A 16,487-nucleotide genomic window follows, 5' to 3' on the forward strand; every position below is an offset into this window, starting at 1 on the left:
GAAGTTTTTGGACAGTTTAATCCACACACCTCCCTCCCACCCCCCCAAATTAGTTGGTTTTCCCAAAACTGGCTGAGAAGTCAAAAAGTAGTAACGCAAATTACACTTTTTTAAAACAAGTCAAACTATACATTAAAATCTATGATTACCTGAAGGAAATGGGTACCCCTTGTTGGTGTCGCCGCACCTCAGTGCCTTAGCTAGTCACCTCATTAGGGTGAGCTGTAATACGGGGGTTCTCAACTCCCGGGAACATCCCAGCTGCCCCAGGATTCATTCACTTTAGAGCTAATTTGTTCTTAATGTTACATTTCATAGTTTAGAATAAACATTTTTTCAACTTGTAATTCTTAGCCTGAAATCTTGAATTAACCCTTTCATCTTCACTGCTGTACTGAATGGCCAGATTCCTCTTTATGTCTAAAGGAGAGTATTTCTTTCATGACTCTCTAACTTGCATTTCTATTTACAATCGGTCAGATCTGGAGCTTTTGAGTAAACTTCCACCACACTGTTGACCAGCTAGTGTTGAAATACTTTCCTATGACTTAGTTATTTAAGTCAAGCATTCAGAATAATTCAAATACTAAAAACTAGACAATCGATTTAGGCATCAATGCTCTGCATGAATTATTTATTGGCTGTTTAAAATTACAAATGATGCCTTACCCCACAGGGTTACATCCAACAATGATCTCTCTTCGTTTAGATACTGACTTTGATTAAAGCTTTTCTTCCCCATCATCACAAACTTCCAATTCTTGACAAGACTTACAGCAACTAGTGTGCAGTTTAATCTTCTCATCTGTTTCTTTACATAAAAAATAGTTGCAACTTCACTACGAGAAATAGGTCCATCAACCATTCGTGCCTCTGCAGAGGTGGAGGAATATTCCTGCTGATCCTGGTTTACCCTTATTCTGTAATTGCTTATCTGAAGTACAAACTTTTAAGACGGGAGAAGCTTCTTTAATAACGAGGGAGTAAAAAAACACGGGCTTGTCAAGGAGAGAGAATTACACGTTCCAACTAAAATCCTGCAAGAAGTCACCTAAAAATCGGTACGGGGAGCATCCAGACGAACGCGGCAGAGGGCAAGCGTTGCAGATGCAGGCAGGCAGTGGAGGCAGGCTCTAGCCCCGAACCCCAGGCCTCCACCGCCTCCTTGCAGGCACTCGAGGACCAGGCGGCGTCCGTCCCGCACGCGGACCGGAGGGTGGCCGGCAGAAGGGCCGCGTTGGTTCCCGGCCCCTCCTTGGGGCAGGGCAGGAGCTGCTGCCGCCTCTCCAAAGGGCTCTGGCAGGCCTCGGCTCCCCTCGCCCTTCCGAAGGCGGCCCCGCGGCGGGCAGCAGCACCTTCCCCGTCCAGAGCCGCGCTGCCGGCCGTCCCCGGCTGAACAGAAACGGCCGGGCCCCTCCGCCCCGGCGGCGGATAAAGCCCTCCTCTTCCGTTCAACGGGCCGCCTCCCGCCGCTGCCGGCCACGCCGCGGAGGCGGAGCGGGAGCCGGCCCGGCCCCCGCCGCGGGGGCCGCCTCCTTCCTCGGTTTCCTCGCCCGCCGGCGGCGGGGGGAGGCGGGCGCCATGGAGGCGGCGCACCGAGCGGCGCGGCTGGCTGCCTCCTGCCTCCGCACCCCGCTGGACCCGCGCACCCGAGCGCCCGCCGCGCTGTACGAGCGGGGGCCGCCGCCGCCCGCCGCCGCGCAGGTACCGCCGGGGGCGGGGAGGGGGTGTGGGGCTCCCGGGCCCCAGAGCACGGCTGACGGCGGGCAGGAGGGGGGAAGCGCCGTTAGGGGTTGTCGGGCAACCGGGGGAGGCGGGAGGCCTGAGGCGGGGCGACGGGCTCACCTTTACCTGGCCGTACCTGCTGTGCACCCGCTGCCTCCCCTTTGCACCGCAAACCTGCCCCGGAGAAGGGCCTCCGCTTTCCTCCTGCACTGCGAGCCAAAACAGCCTTTGGCACGTTTTTGCACCTCCTGGCAGTGCCAAGTGGCACAAGTACACACACACACACACACACGTAGAAAAACCTGACAGATGGTCCTGCTGCAGCGCCTGTGCAACACCAAGCTCTTAATGAGCTTGTTACACCCCGGTGGTTGAAGAGCAGATTTGACTTGGATCATTCTGCAGGTCAAGAACTGAAACGGGAGGTTTATAGGCAATGGCAGAAGCAGCAGATTATTATGGACGGTGCCTTTCGCAGGGCGTTCTGTAAAGGCCTTTTAAGTTTGTTTCTTTGATCACGTAATTCATGTTGCATTAGGTCACTATGCTATGGAAAAAACGAGTTGGAGATTTTTGCAGTGAAAACCTGACAAAACATAAACAACGACTTTTTGTTGGAATGTCAAAGCTTATTAAAACACCTCTGTGGAAAAGTATTATTCTAGTTTTTGGATAAAGAAACTAGTCCTGTAATTTTTTAAAATGTGGTGCTTAAAAATAACATAAAGGAAGCCTTTGTAATGCAGACTAACCTGGTTTTAGTAACTTCTCTAGCTTGTGTAAGCTTTAAAAATGTTTAAAGAATGTGCTTACCTGCACACTGCTGCAAGCTGCCAAACAGTATTGCAACTATAAGCTGTGCAGAATCTCCGTCATTTCACAGTAAGTTATGGAAATGGGAATAAACATTTATACACAAGATACCTAGTGACTTATTTTTAGAATCATAGAATGGTTTGGGTTGGAAGGGACCTTAAGGATCATCTAGTTCCAACCCCCCTGCCCTGGGCAGGGACACCTTCCACTAGACCAGGTTGCTCAAAGCCCCATCCAACCTGGCCTTGAACACTTCCAGGGATGGGGCATCCACAGCTTCTCTGGGCCACCTGTTCCAGTGCCTCACCACCCTCAGAGTGAAGAATTTCTCCCTTGTACCTAATCTAAATCTACCCTCTTTCAGTTCAAAGCCATTACCCCTTGTCCTATCACCACATGCCCTTGTAAAAAGTCCCTCTCCAGCTTTCTTGAAGGCCCCCTTCAGGTACTGGAAGGCTGCTAGAAGGTCTCCCTGGAACCTTCTCTTCTCCAGGCTGAACAACCCCAACTCTCTCAGCCTGTCTTCATAGGAGAGGTGCTCCAGCGCTCTGATGGTCTTCATGGCCCTCCTCTGGACTCGCTCCAACAGGTCCATGTCCTCCTTATGCTGGGGGTCCCAGAGCTGAATGCAGTACTCCAGGTTGGGGTCTCATGAAAGCAGAGTAGAGGGGGAGAATCATCTCCTAATCCTGGCTGCTCAGACAATTTCTCTGTATTCGTCACGGTATCTGTCCTTGCTTCCACCCTCTGTAGGCTTCCTTTTTGTGTCTGAGTTGGTCCAGGAGCTCCTTGTTCATCCATGCAGGCCTCCTGGCGTTTTTGCCTGACTTCCTCTTTGTTGGGATGCATCGCTCCTGAGCTTGGAGGAGGTGATCCTTGAATATTACCCAGCTTTCTTGGGGCCCTCTTCCCTCCAGGGCTTTGTCCCATGGTACTCTGCCAAGCAGATCCCTGAAGAGGCCAAAGTCTGCTCTCCTGAAGTCCAGGGTAGTGAGCTTGCTGTGCGCCCTCCTCGGTGCCTTAAGGATCTTGAACTCCACCATTTCGTGGTCACTGCAGCCCAGGCTGCCCTTGAGCTTCACATTCCCCACCAGCCCCTCCTTGTTGGTGAGAACAAGGTCCAGCATAGCACCTCTCCTCATTGGCTCCTCTACCACTTGGAAAAGGAAGTTACCATCAACACACTCCAGGAACCTCCTGGCTTGCTTATGCCCTGCTGTGTTGTCCCTCCAACAGATATCAGGGTGGTTGAAGTCCCCCATGAGGACCAGGACTTGTGAGCGTGAGGCTGCTCCTATCTGTCTATAGAGGGCCTCATCCATTCAGTCTTCCTGGTCAGGTGGCCTGTAGCAGACCCCCACTGTAATGTCACCTGTCCCTGCTCTCCCTTTAATCCTGACCCACAAGCTCTTGGTCAGCTCCTCATCCATCCCCAGGCAGAGCTCCACGCACTCCAGCTGGTCACTGACATAGAGGGCAACACCCCCTCCTCATCACCCCTGCCTGTCCTTCCTAAAGAGCCTGTATCCCTCCATCCCAACACTCCAGTCATAGGAGCCATCCCACCACATCTCTGTGATGCCAATAAGATCATAGCCCTGCAGGCACACGCACGTCTCTAACTCCTCTTGTTTATTCCCCATGCTACATGCGTTTGCACAGAGGCATTTAAGTTGGCCCCCGACGAAGCTGTCTTACTGCCTGGAGTTCCTTTGTGCTGCTCTTCAGGCGCTCTCCTGCTGACCTGTGTCCCTTCTCCAGGCTCTGGGCATCTGTTGCTGGCTCTGGCATCAAACTGGTAGGAGTGGGATGGATTGAGGTTCCCCTCCCCCGGCAACTTTAGTTTAAAGAATGCTTATGGAAACGGAAGGCAGAGAAGGTTCTGCTGTGGTTTTGTCTGGTTTTAAATAAAGGCTTCTTTAGAGCTGTGTAGTAATCAAGTAAAAACTACACTTTACAAAATAGTTATAACTTTTTTCTTTTGGTAAGTCCCTTTGATCATATTTCCTGGTATAAATATCTTGATTACAGGGACAGACTTAGGAATTTTACATGCTTTAAATAGGACTCTTAGGATATAAATTATTATGCAATATTATTCCCTGTAACTCTGCATTAACATTTGTATACAGGTGTATCTATTTGCTGTTACTGTATCATTCATGAGACTTAATTAGGATAAAGCAGTATTAAGAACCTTGTTCCCCTTTCTTCTAACAGTCAGAAAATTTTAAACATCTCTTCTAGGATGGTTTTGATTTGGATTCAAATACCAACAGAGAGCAGGCCCTCTCTCTAAATGGAGACTCTGACAAGTGGATAGACTTTTCCAAAATGCACAATTCAAATCAAGAATATTACTTGAAGCTAGAAGAGTTGAAGAATGCCCACTTGGAGACCATGGCAAAATTAGAAAGTATGTATCGGAATAAACTGTATTTAAAAGGAGTACAACCCTCGGACAAGAAAAATGCTGCTTCTAACACGTGTTGTAGGTAAGTTTGGTGGTACCTTTTATCTGAAGATTCTCAAATGCTTTGCAGACATCTATAAAACAGCAGGTTTTTTTCTGGGGCTGGGAAGTGTTACTCTCCCCATTTGCTATAAGCAGATAATCACAGAAAAGTTAGTTTTAGTAATAAAAATGCTTGTTCACCTTGCTAACAGACTGTGAGATTTACAAGTGTGTGCAGCAGAGACTGGGCAACATGTTTAGTAGAACACGGTGCCTTTCTTTAAGAAGTGCTGACTTGATCAGCGCTTACTTAAAACTATGATCTGGTGTGAGTGCCCAATGTGCTTCTCTTTTCCCCCCTCTCTTCTTCCCTACCAGTGCTGTTATTTTTTTTTCTAATGATGATACCTTAAAGTGGAAGTCACTGGCTTTGCATCAATGTTGGACTAGACTCAAAACAACTTTTTTTTCCTTTTTTAAAGGCCAACTTGGGAGAAGAGCTCGTGTCAGCCTCTAAATTTGCACAAATCCTTTTCAGACTCTGACTTAAGTGATCCCTTAGGCTCAAGTATATCTGATGGGTCTGACAAAGAATTAGCCTTTGAAGAAAATGGTAGTGAAACTGGATCATCTGCATTTGCCAAGGAACAGATTGAAAAAATGTGGGACGGGTTCTCTGTGGAAGACTACGTCTCCCGCACCAAACACAGTTTACCAAGCTCACCAGCCTTCAGAATGGTACGGAAGAAACAGAAGGCATGGTCACCAAAAGTTACTGTGCCCAAGCCTTTCCAGATGACTATTAGAGAAGCTAGGAAAAAAGAACAGAATGTCAAATCAAAGTCACAGATTGAAATAGAAAATAACTTATTGAAGAAGCAACTAGAGGAAGAAGCAGAGTGTCAGAAAAAGTTCCGAGCCAACCCAGTGCCTGCTGCCATCTTCCTTCCGCTCTACCATGAAATTGTGCAACGAAACGAAGAACGCAGGAGGTCTGTGAAAGAGAGAAGCAAACTCAAGCTCGCGGCTTCTCAGAAGCCATTTAAATTCATTGAACGAGAGAAGCAAAGGAATGAAATTAGGAAAATGCAATTAAGAGACCTTTCCACACCTGAAAAGAAAACAAAACCGTTCAAAGCAAAACCAGTTCCTAAATGTGTTTATGGTGCAGCCGTTAACGACAAGCTAAAGGAGGAAGAGCTCTACAGAGAAATCAGGATCAGAATGAGAGCTGAAGAGTTGCTACGTAATTCATCTCTACCCAACAGCAGACTGGCTTTAAAAGATACCAATAAAAGGAAGAAACACAAGTGCGTTGAACCAAAGGAAACAGAACATAAACCCAGGATCAAATCAAATGTTCCGGATTTTGAATTACTACACCAGAAATTTCAGAAACGGCTCCTGCAACAAAAACAAGTGAAACACCTTACAGTCTGTGAACCTTTCGATCTTCGTACTCCGTATATTCCCTCAAACAAGGGGAAGATTTTGAAGGACATTCAAGAGGACGAAGAAAAGTTGAAAGAAACACGCTGGCCATATGCCTCTCCAAGACGCAAACCTCAAATGAGACATTCAAGTGCAAATTCACATCTCTCAGGATTTGGGGAAGCTAAATCGCCAAAAATCACAGAATCCACAAGACGACGGCTACAAGCCATGAGGTGACTACTTTAGCAACGCTCTACGTTTTATATACACTTTAAGAGTAGATTTCTTTTGTATTTCTACATATGTAGTCAGTTCTTCCATGCAGTGCATATAGGACTTAATACATTAATATAAGGACTTAATTATAATAGAAAACTTAAAATCTTTCAATATAGGACTTAATTAGTATTTATGAGTGTTAATGAAACATAGTGCATTTTTCTTGGAACGTCCATAGGAAAGGGACAAATGACTGCTGTTTCCCAGGATCCCCTAAATCAATAATTTCCCTGAATCCCTTAAAATGGCACATACCTCGTGTCCTCTTATGCCAACCCTGTCTTCACCCTGTTTTTCTCTTTTGAATCTCCTTTGCCAAAGCTTCCTTTGAAGTCTTGCTCTTGATTTAATATGAATTCAGCCTTAGTTTATTTTTCCACCCAGGAATACACTTGCGGAAAAGAGAAAGCTGGAAGAACAACAAAAAAGGAACAGAACAAAGCAGAAACAAAGAACGAAAAAACTCAAGAAAATTGTAACAACTCGGGCTGAGGCCAATGACCCACATCAGAGCCTAGCTCAGATGTCTAAATCCAAACTAAAAACATTCAGGTATTTTGTTGCATTCCCCTGAATCCTGAACCTCTCATTCTACGTTGTATGTTAAACATACAATGTAAAAAATAGCATAGTCTAATTTTACATAATTACACATTTGATAAATTATACACTGTACGAGCAGCTAGTAAATGAAGTGGCCAAATTTAGTATTTCAACTGGGAAATTGTTGCCTGTTCTAATGATTTCGATCTATATGTTCCACCTTATAGTATTATAGATTAGCCAACAGGAGACTCCTGTGTTTTCTCAATTGACATATCAACTAAAGAAAAAAGGTTTAAAAAACATCAAAAGGAAGAGGAACAGTGTAGTTACAGAATATCCTTGCACTGCTGGATTGATAGGTGTTGGTACAACTTTGGTGCTAGCTGTCTCCTACAGTAGCGAACATTTCACAATTCGCTTCTTTGTCCCAGCAGGTCCCCTCTTAAGAGGGAAAATCAGAGCAGGAATATTATTTTTTAACTTAGCAGACTTATCAGGAGCTAACCAGGAAGCTGCTGGTGCTTAGGATGAATGTTAGGAGGAATGGATTCCAAAGTTACCTTTAGTAGAGATAAAATTCAAAAACTGTTTCTATACAACTGAGAAAAGTAGTACACAGGGAACAACATCAGGGCCTTCTCAGTGTGCTGTAAGCTAGCAGTCCAGATGGCTCCAGCTCTCCGATGCTGATTTAACTCCAGAATTGCTGCTCAACCTTGTGTTTGTGCCCAATTTAACCATTCCAGCTTCTTGTTCTTTTTAATCCTAGGAAAAAAAAAAATTAGTCCTGTTTGAACGAGTTTTTAGTGAGGTTTATAATGTGTCTTGGCATGATGGCACTGCAGCAGCATCATCCATTTAAGTGCTGTTACATGGAGACAGTGAGAGGTACTGACTGCTCTGCCCCTGTTGCTTCATGCATAGGCAGGATTCTTGGGCAGCGACTATGAATCCCGATTTCCAGTAACCAGGCAAGTTGCCAGTAACTGACAGTAGTAGGGCAAAACAATACAAGGGTGGATGATCATGAGATACACCTGATTACAGGATTCATAGCTTGGACTAGCAACTTTTAAGTTACCATACTAAACTTTAAGGTGTTTAGAATATGGTCCAGGATAGAGATCTTTCTGAAATGAGGGTGGAGGCTAGGGCTGTCTTTATGGCTGAGTTAAAAGGTAACAAATAAGGTTTCATCTTTTTTTTTTTTTTTTTGCTTTACATGGGTCTCTTCTTTCTTTATAGCTAAAATAGGAAACTGGGGGTTTATTCTTAATAGACTTTAAACTCCGGGCTGTTTAAGAGCGCAGCACCATCTGCGAGACAATTTTGCACATTGTTCCACCAGCAAACTTTGTAATGGTTATTTACCACCAATGTTGCTTCACCATGACCAGAAAGAGAAAATGTAGCAGAAGCTGAAGCACGTGCATTCTCACATGCTGAAAGCATGAAGTGCAGTGGCTCAGCCAGGATATGCTAGAAGCAGCATTGCAACAATGGCCACGTGGGCAGTCAGTGACGATCCAGCATACATCTATGCCCACCTACCAGCTCCCCCAAAGACAGCTGAAGCCAAAGCACACATAGGAAGAAGCAGTGGTCTAGGAGAAGCAGAGCCTACACAGGGTCCTGGAGATGCAGAGATGCAGTGGTGGAGGTGCAGGTCAAAGAGGGCAGTCCCTTCTAACTATTTTGTTAGAGGCAGAGCTCAAGCGCAGTTGCTTTTGTGACACAACCAGCAGATACCGTTAATAACAGGAGCTTTATAATGTAAGTGTCCTTGGGCAGATGATCTGCTGACTCTAGGACAGAAATTGTTTTTCTGCTTGAGTTACAGTAGCAAGGTGGAGAATTGAGACAGTGGGTGGGCTTACAGATTTCATTTGAGTTCATTCAACAGCAAACTTCATATTACAGTATTTAGCTTAATCAGATTTCAGGAGTATTGTATAACACTCATGCTTAATTCTTGTCTGCACATAAAATTATGCTATTACAAAGCAGGATTACTTCCCTAGTGCTGATGCATTAAGGCTGGTACAAGTGCTTAACTTGATAACGCTTATTTCAGCATAGGCTGGGTAATAAAGTATATTAATGTAAGTGCTCTTCTAACAGATAATTAGGTTTGTAGAAAGCCGCCCAAGAGAGCAAGCAAGTAGCAACAATGAAGTTCACTCCTTCAAACTGGTGAATAACTTGCCTTAATGCACAGCCATACTGCAGAAATTCAGAGGATGGTAAGGGAAAGAGGCAGGAGGAGACAGAAGTGTAAAATGCCCCCTAGCTCTCATACTTGCCCTTAAACGTCTGACTTGGTAATGCTAGAGCTGGCCCAGTACAGAGGCAACATCACAAAGAGGTGTCTCTGTCACACACCGAGGATTACAACCCATGCTATCTGGATTATCTAGTGCTTACTATGATCTGAGGTATAATTTCAGTTGATGAATCAACAGTTTTGTCATCCTGCTATATTGGCTGGGCCCTTGACAAACCAACTAGGAAAAAGTGTACTATGATCTAGAATGTGGCCACCCCTCTTGCGAGATAGACTGGTAAAGTAGCAAGATTCTTATCATCAAACTTTACCTCAAAGTACTGATTTTTATTTAATAATATTATAGAATCATAGAATGGTTTGGGTTGGAAGGAACCTCTAAAGGTCATCTAGTCCAACCCCCCTGCCCTGGGCAGGGACACCTTCCACTAGACCAGGTTGCTCAAAGCCCCGTCCAGCCTGGCCTTGAACACTTCCAGGGATGGGGCATCTGCAACTTCTCTGGGCCACCTGTTCCAGTGCCTCACCACCCGCAGCGTAAAAAATTTCTTCCTTATATCTAGTCTAAATCTACCCCCGTTTAGTTTAAAGCCATTCCCCCTTGTCCTGTCGCAACAGGCCCTGCTAAACATTAATTTCCTATGGTGTATTCTGATTTTATCAGTCATTTCAAACTGTTTAATTTTACTTAGAACAACTAGAAAATCTGTATGAAATCATCATTTCAAAAAACCTAGGTATCTAAAGTTAAAAAAAGAACCCTAAGTATCCAAAAAACCTAAGAATCCAAACTCAGCCCCTAATTAACCTCACTAGCCAGAACCCCTCTGCTTAGCCAAAGTGACTACTTTAGAGACAGTTTTGTTCGGTACTTAACAGGCAAGCAATTGCTGTGAAAATGAGACAATATACCTCAAACCCTGTAACCACCATAAAGTAATTTACCTTTTATGTATCTTTAAGTAGGACAATATTTAGTTTGTTATAAGCGATTTAACTTTCAGCTGCTGTAGAAAATTACTTCTTGTATTATAAATTAATAATAATTTCTCTTGTACTCTGTTTCCCTTAGGAATTATGAGAAGCAGAGAATGCAAGAATATTTGCAAGAGTTGCAAGAAATAGAAGAAAGAGTAAATCAAAGGCCATTGCTTTTTGAAAGAGTCACTCAGGTTGTCTTGCTTCTGTATTCTTAATCTTATCTTCAAGTACTGCACAAGGCATTTGTAGTCAAACATTTCAAACATAGAAGACACTTGAAAGACTTTTGAGACCAGTATTTGTCCATTTTAATTTCAATTGCCCTATCTCCATATAAATATTACTAATTTTTGTGACCAAGCATTCGTGGCTTGCTTGCACAGGGAACTGAGATGGCTGTTCTAAACGTGTTGTCCAATTCAGTTATAACGTGAGTAACTCTAAACACAACAAAAATTTACAGCAAAAATGTGAGAGGTTTAAGTTTGGAAAGAAGCGGTAAGAAAATTTGAGTATTAATATCTACTTTAAAGCTCAGATGCAGTATTTTTATCGCTCCGTTTCAGTACGACCATGTGCTGGTAGTGTGGTCGCTGACCCGTTTCCAAACCCAGAGAGGCAGCAAGTCATAGATCACTGGTTCCCTTGTCCCTTCTGTCTGTATGGGTTTCCTGGTCTGCCATCGGTGCGGGGCAGGAACATCTGTGTAGATCAGAGGACACGTCCTCTTCACTCAGATATTACCTGGAGGAACAGAATTTACACCCTCAGAGACACACATCTATGTAATTTGTTAAATAGCACTATAAGAAGGTGAATCAATACTACTTTTTTAGGGCAGCAGCTCCCAGAGAGGGAAGACAGAAGAGGAGGAGGGGATAAGGGAGAAGCCCTAGAAGACTACATCTGATTTTCTACATGTCCACATCTTCCTCATCCTCCCTCAATAGCTACATACAGAATATATAGCTCTTCATTAGCCAGTGGGCGCAGGGAGCAAACCGGATTTAAACTAGTACAGAAAAGGAAAATCTGGTGTAAAGTTTGAGTATTGTTTTGCCATTCTTACCTGCAGTGAATAATCATTCAACTTGTCAGATGCAATTAATGAAACAGTATTAATATAAACAAACAAAAGAATCAAAAGACAGGCATTTAATGCACTTAGATAACATAACCATTGTGGTTTTCCTACAGAAAAGTGCCAGAATAGCTGCAGAAAAGCATTATTCTGACAGACTGAGAGCGCTGGGGATATGCCCAGAGTTTGTTTCAAAGAAAGGACAAACAACTAAATTGCTACAATGCTCCAGTGCTGAAGATTTTAATAACTCCACTGATGCCAGAGAAAGGTAGAGATTACTGAAGGCTTTTTTTTTTTGCCACTACACACCTAGCAATTAGAAAGTAATTTTTGATGTGTAGGTTTGGGTTGGGGTTTTTTTTTTTTAATTATTTGTAGTATTTCCCAGGTAAATATTTGACTATGTAGTTAGCTTTACTAAAGTTAGCATTAGTATGCATTTTTTATTGTTCTTCCTGAATTAAATATTATTTCATAAAACAGAAGAGAGCACTGGATATGTTATGTAATGCACTTCAAAGAAAAATTAAGACAAACATTTTTTATTTGTTCCTTTCCCAAAATATTCCGGCAGGTTGCTAGTAAGTCACTTCATTCTGCATTACCTTTACTGAATTTTTAAAATAAGCCTTGTAAGAAATACTTTTCAGTATCCATTAGGTTTAATGGTGATTTAAAAGGAAGTGGAAATAAAAACATTGAAATATATAAGCAATACTGTTGAGTTACTTTCTAGCGTAAAAGGAGACTCTAGTGTCCCCCCTTCCCTTTTCCTTCCCTAGTTCCACCCCAGCCAAGTCTACCAGGATTTCTCCTAGATTACCTGAAGGTAGTTTAAAACCTACTGGAAAGCATCTTACCTGAAAATAAAAATCACACATGCAAATTGTCTTTTCAGAGTCATCAAGGATAAAGTGAAAGAAAGGGAATCCTTTGAGGAAGCAGCTGACGGCAGTCCTCGGTCTGAGCAGTCTCGTGAGGAGGAGGAGGGACAGAAGAGAAAAGGTGTCAAAACCTCTGCCCAGGATGGCCAGTCCAGAGAGCTGGAGGATGAGGAAGAGGCAAGAACCAGCCCTTATGCTCATCAGCCTTGCCATGCAGAGGAGGCTGGGTCCAGCCCCAACTCTGACCAGCACCGTGAAAAGGACGAGGAGAAGGAGGAGGAAGAAGAGGAAGCAAAGGCAGGCCTGTCGCTTGGCCATTCCCAGGAGGAGGACGATGATCAGTCAAGACCCAGCTCTCGGTCTGACCAGTCCCATGAGCGTGAAGAGGAAGGTCAGTCTGACCCTGAAGCTGAGGATGCCTTCAGATATGAGGATGAGGAATACGAAAGTGATTATTCAGAAGAGAAACCCAGCGATGATGAAGCTGACTGAAAGGAAGGCAGACAGGATGGCCTGGGGCTCAGGAACCTATTTCATTGCTGGCAGCGAAATAGACAAAGAAAAACTTGGCACTTTGCTACTGATACAAAATTCTGTGAATTTAGACCTCTTAGCTTAACAGTCTTTCCAGCACAGAAATTTCGTCTATTTTCCAGTAAGAAAGATCAAGTTACTAATTTCTACCAACAAAGGAATTTACTTTAATATTAATCTTCTTTATTCTAGTCTTCTGTGACATTAGTGCACCTCTGTTCATAAAATGAACGGCAACCACTGTTCAATAATGTCTTGCATGCTGCGTTGGTAAGTACTGAGGTCTTATGTCTAGCTCTTTCTATGTGCTGGCAAAGCCAGATGAGATTTTGGAGTAGTAATTTGCCATTATCAGTGCCTCCCAGTCTCAAACATTTCAATATTTCTGGGGTCTGTTCCTGCAACATCTTCTAGGATGGCAATGAATAGACAAGGGTTTGTTGTGCAAGGCCTCTGAGTGTTTTTAGCAGAGCAGCCACTAGGAAGACAAACTTGTTGTGCAGTTAGACAATATGGCCAAATTAATCTGTTCAATTCCTCCCTCCTCTTCCCATGGGGTTCGTCTTCTTCCCGTCTTAAGTGAGCTGAATTGGCTCAGTGATGGGTCAGATGAGTGCCAGGGCCAGAAAAGATTACTGCTTTTGGAGGAAACAAGCTGTTATATCAATCCAACTACTTTGTCCAGCTAAAATATTAACAGTATTGCAGTTGCTCTCCCTATAGTGGAGAAAATGCCTAGAATACACTGAGAGGAACCACTTAAGCTTTCAGAGATTTTTAACGCTTACAGACAAGTAAGGTAGAAGAGTAAATCAGCAGAATAATATGTTATGCTGCAGATCTTATATTACTGTCTAACCAAGCCCCAGAACCGTTCTTTCAAACTCCATTTTGTTTTGAAGAGCTCTTCGCATGATCGTGTAAAATCATTCTTCATAACATAACAAATGCTGACATTAATCTTCAGATTTCTTTATTGAGACAGTAAACAGACTGTAAAGACAATCTTATTACATCAGATAAAAATGTAGCCCAGCAACTCTAGCTGCATGAAAGAATGGAAAAAAGTGCTTTAGTACCTTTTCTTACACACTTGCTACTCAGGACTTTAGCTACTACACAACAAAGAATACAAATGGAAGGTTTGGGTTTTTTTTTTTCCTTCTTTGTATCAGTAGCACCTTCTCCTCCTATTACTAGCTTTCTTGCTAACCTGTCGTATACGATGTTAAGAAAGAATGCATCCACATAATAACAGGCCACAAATAAAGATCGCAAACAGGCTTTGTCAGGACAGAGTATAATGCGACATTGCACAGGTGCTCAAAACACATTCATTGACTAGTAAACGCATTTGTTAAAACTACCAGGTTTGCAAAAGCATCTGCAATGACTAGCAATAAGGATTTTTATTTTTTTATTATTTTCTTCCACGCTGCATGCAAGAGCACTAACTAAATGTGTTATTATTTCTTCCTCCTGACTTTGAGAAACTGTGTAATAATGTTTGGAAGATTTTTATCATTATTGCTTTTATTTATTTTTAAGTGTGAGCGTAACTAATATGAATTTGAAACTTTTTTTACTTAAATAAACTAGCTGTTGTATATATGTCATACATGAAAATATTAATCATTACTTCACAAGGAAAAAAAAAAATCACAGTTTACAATCCCTAGTTATACCTGACAACCCCGCAATACAAACTCAAGGTTGGTTTGCTTGTGCTTGTCAGTATTCTGGAATTCTGAAGAGTTGTACAATGTTATTGAATTCACAGTCACATATTACTCATATTTGTCTCTTTAGTAAATCAGGTTTTTTGAAAGAAGGCAGAGGAGCTCTAAATTACGGTTTTCTCAAAGATTATTTTGAAGAGGTTTCAAATCAGAAAAAAATCTGTTTTTAAGATCTGATAGGACTCAACTAAGTGTTCTAAAAGAACATAAATATATAATTGTTGAACTATTAAGATAGAGACTAAAAATATTACTAAAACTCCTTTGAACTGGAAGGAAGTAGCAAAAACAATGCTTTTTTTTTTTTAGGTTTTAGAAGGAGGAGTTGGGGACCTGTGTATAACTGAGGTTTTCACTGAATTTTTACTGTATTGACCTTACGAACAGAATTAATGAACACACAGATAAATGTGATATAACAAGGAAGAGTTAGTACAGCTTTTGGAGGTTATGCCTCAACTTTTTTAGCATTTCTGAAAAAGTCAAGCAGACTCATGTGGACTAAGGGGATCCAGTTGATAAGGTTTACCTAGATTTTCAGGAAGCATTTGACAATTTGCTATCAAAGGAACTTAAAGAAGCCAACCTTCTTGTAGGAGAATAAAGGTCTTAATTAGTAACCAATTAAAAGTTCAGGGAAGAAAAGGTCATTTTTCACAGTATAAATGCAGTTATCAGCAGACATTCGATGAGATTCAAACTGTTCAGCATACTCAGAAGGGACCCGTAGTATCCATTCGAAAGAGTTTGCTGAGGCCACAAAGTTATTCAATGCTGTGAAAAAATGAAACTGACTGCAAAGAACATGCCTGAGGGTCTTATGACACAATGATAGAAGAACAGATATAGTTCAGTTTTAACAAGCGCAAATAAATGCACATGAGGGTAAAAAAAAATATTCCTAAACTATACAATACTATACACTGAAAAAAAGCAATTCCATCCTGAATACTGCATGCAGTCCTGGTCCTCCCATCTTAAAATGGATTTATTACGTAACTGGAAGAAGGCAAGAAGAATGATCAAAGATAAAGAATGGTTTTCATATGACAAGAAGGTAGTTTGGTTTTCATATAACAATATATACTAGGATTCTTTAATTTGGAAAAGATACGAGAGATTGAACTTTGAGATATTAAAGGAACCATTTATGGAAATCACTTTGAGCAGCACAGACTTTCAAAGTGGAAGAATAATGAAATTTAAGTCAAAAACACTGTTCAGAAATTGCATTACAAACAAGAAAGGGATAAGCGTTCCAATAAGGAATTAAAAAGGAAAGAAAGAGCAAAGAAAAAAATCACAGATGACAGAACAAAAATGGGGAGAGACAGGTCAGGATGAATTAAACCTCATGAAGCAAAGTACAGCAGTGAAAAAATTCTTCAAACAAAGAATGAGGCATGTACACCACGCTGTCATGAGATGAACAATAGGCTGGCCTAAAAACCAAGTCATGATTTGACCCTCCCTTTTTTTTGGCAAGGAGGATGATTTAAAATGTAGACAAAACAGGAAGAAACTAATAGGATGATGGCACTGAAATGAAAATTACTATCTTTAAAGAAAAATATCCAATAACTTCAACATGAAAATCCAAATCCAGGTGAAAGATTTTGGTGAACTACCAAGATGCAGAGTAGTACCACAGAAAGGAGAATAGAATATGTAGTACTTTCTGTCATAATTCAAAACATTTTGATGCAGTTAACATGGAGGAAAAAAA

The 16,487-nt window shown here is 42.2% G+C and overlaps 1 protein-coding gene across 2 annotated transcripts; it reads left to right on the top strand.

Annotated features, from left to right (window-relative positions):
• Positions 1-1,581: 1,581 nt before the first annotated feature.
• FAM161A (FAM161 centrosomal protein A) lies at positions 1,582-14,745 on the top strand. 2 transcript variants are annotated; one of them, XM_076335134.1, is made up of 7 exons: positions 1,582-1,704; positions 4,789-5,036; positions 5,479-6,663; positions 7,094-7,261; positions 10,612-10,711; positions 11,718-11,872; positions 12,503-14,745. In XM_076335134.1, exons 1-7 carry the CDS (start codon positions 1,582-1,584, stop codon positions 12,978-12,980), a joined length of 2,457 nt encoding a protein of 818 aa, XP_076191249.1. In that variant the 3' UTR covers positions 12,981-14,745. The 2 variants fall into 2 exon arrangements, with proteins under 2 accessions (XP_076191249.1, XP_076191250.1); XM_076335135.1 differs by lacking the exon at positions 7,094-7,261.
• The last annotated feature ends 1,742 nt before the right edge of the window (positions 14,746-16,487 follow it).

Source organism: Aptenodytes patagonicus, chromosome 3 (assembly GCF_965638725.1).
Source record: "Aptenodytes patagonicus chromosome 3, bAptPat1.pri.cur, whole genome shotgun sequence".
Taxonomy (NCBI): Eukaryota; Metazoa; Chordata; class Aves; order Sphenisciformes; family Spheniscidae; genus Aptenodytes; species Aptenodytes patagonicus.

What these genes read in the sequence shown, in the direction of transcription:
- FAM161A (XM_076335134.1), top strand. Translation starts at nt 1,582, where the DNA reads ATGGAGGCGGCGCACCGAGCGGCGCGGCTGGCTGCCTCCTGCCTCCGC. An exon ending in CGACGGCTACAAGCCATGAG is followed by an intron (nt 6,664 to 7,093) that starts GTGACTACTTTA and finishes TTTTCCACCCAG; the next exon opens with GAATACACTTGCGGAAAAGA. An exon ending in TCCACTGATGCCAGAGAAAG is followed by an intron (nt 11,873 to 12,502) that starts GTAGAGATTACT and finishes TTGTCTTTTCAG; the next exon opens with AGTCATCAAGGATAAAGTGA.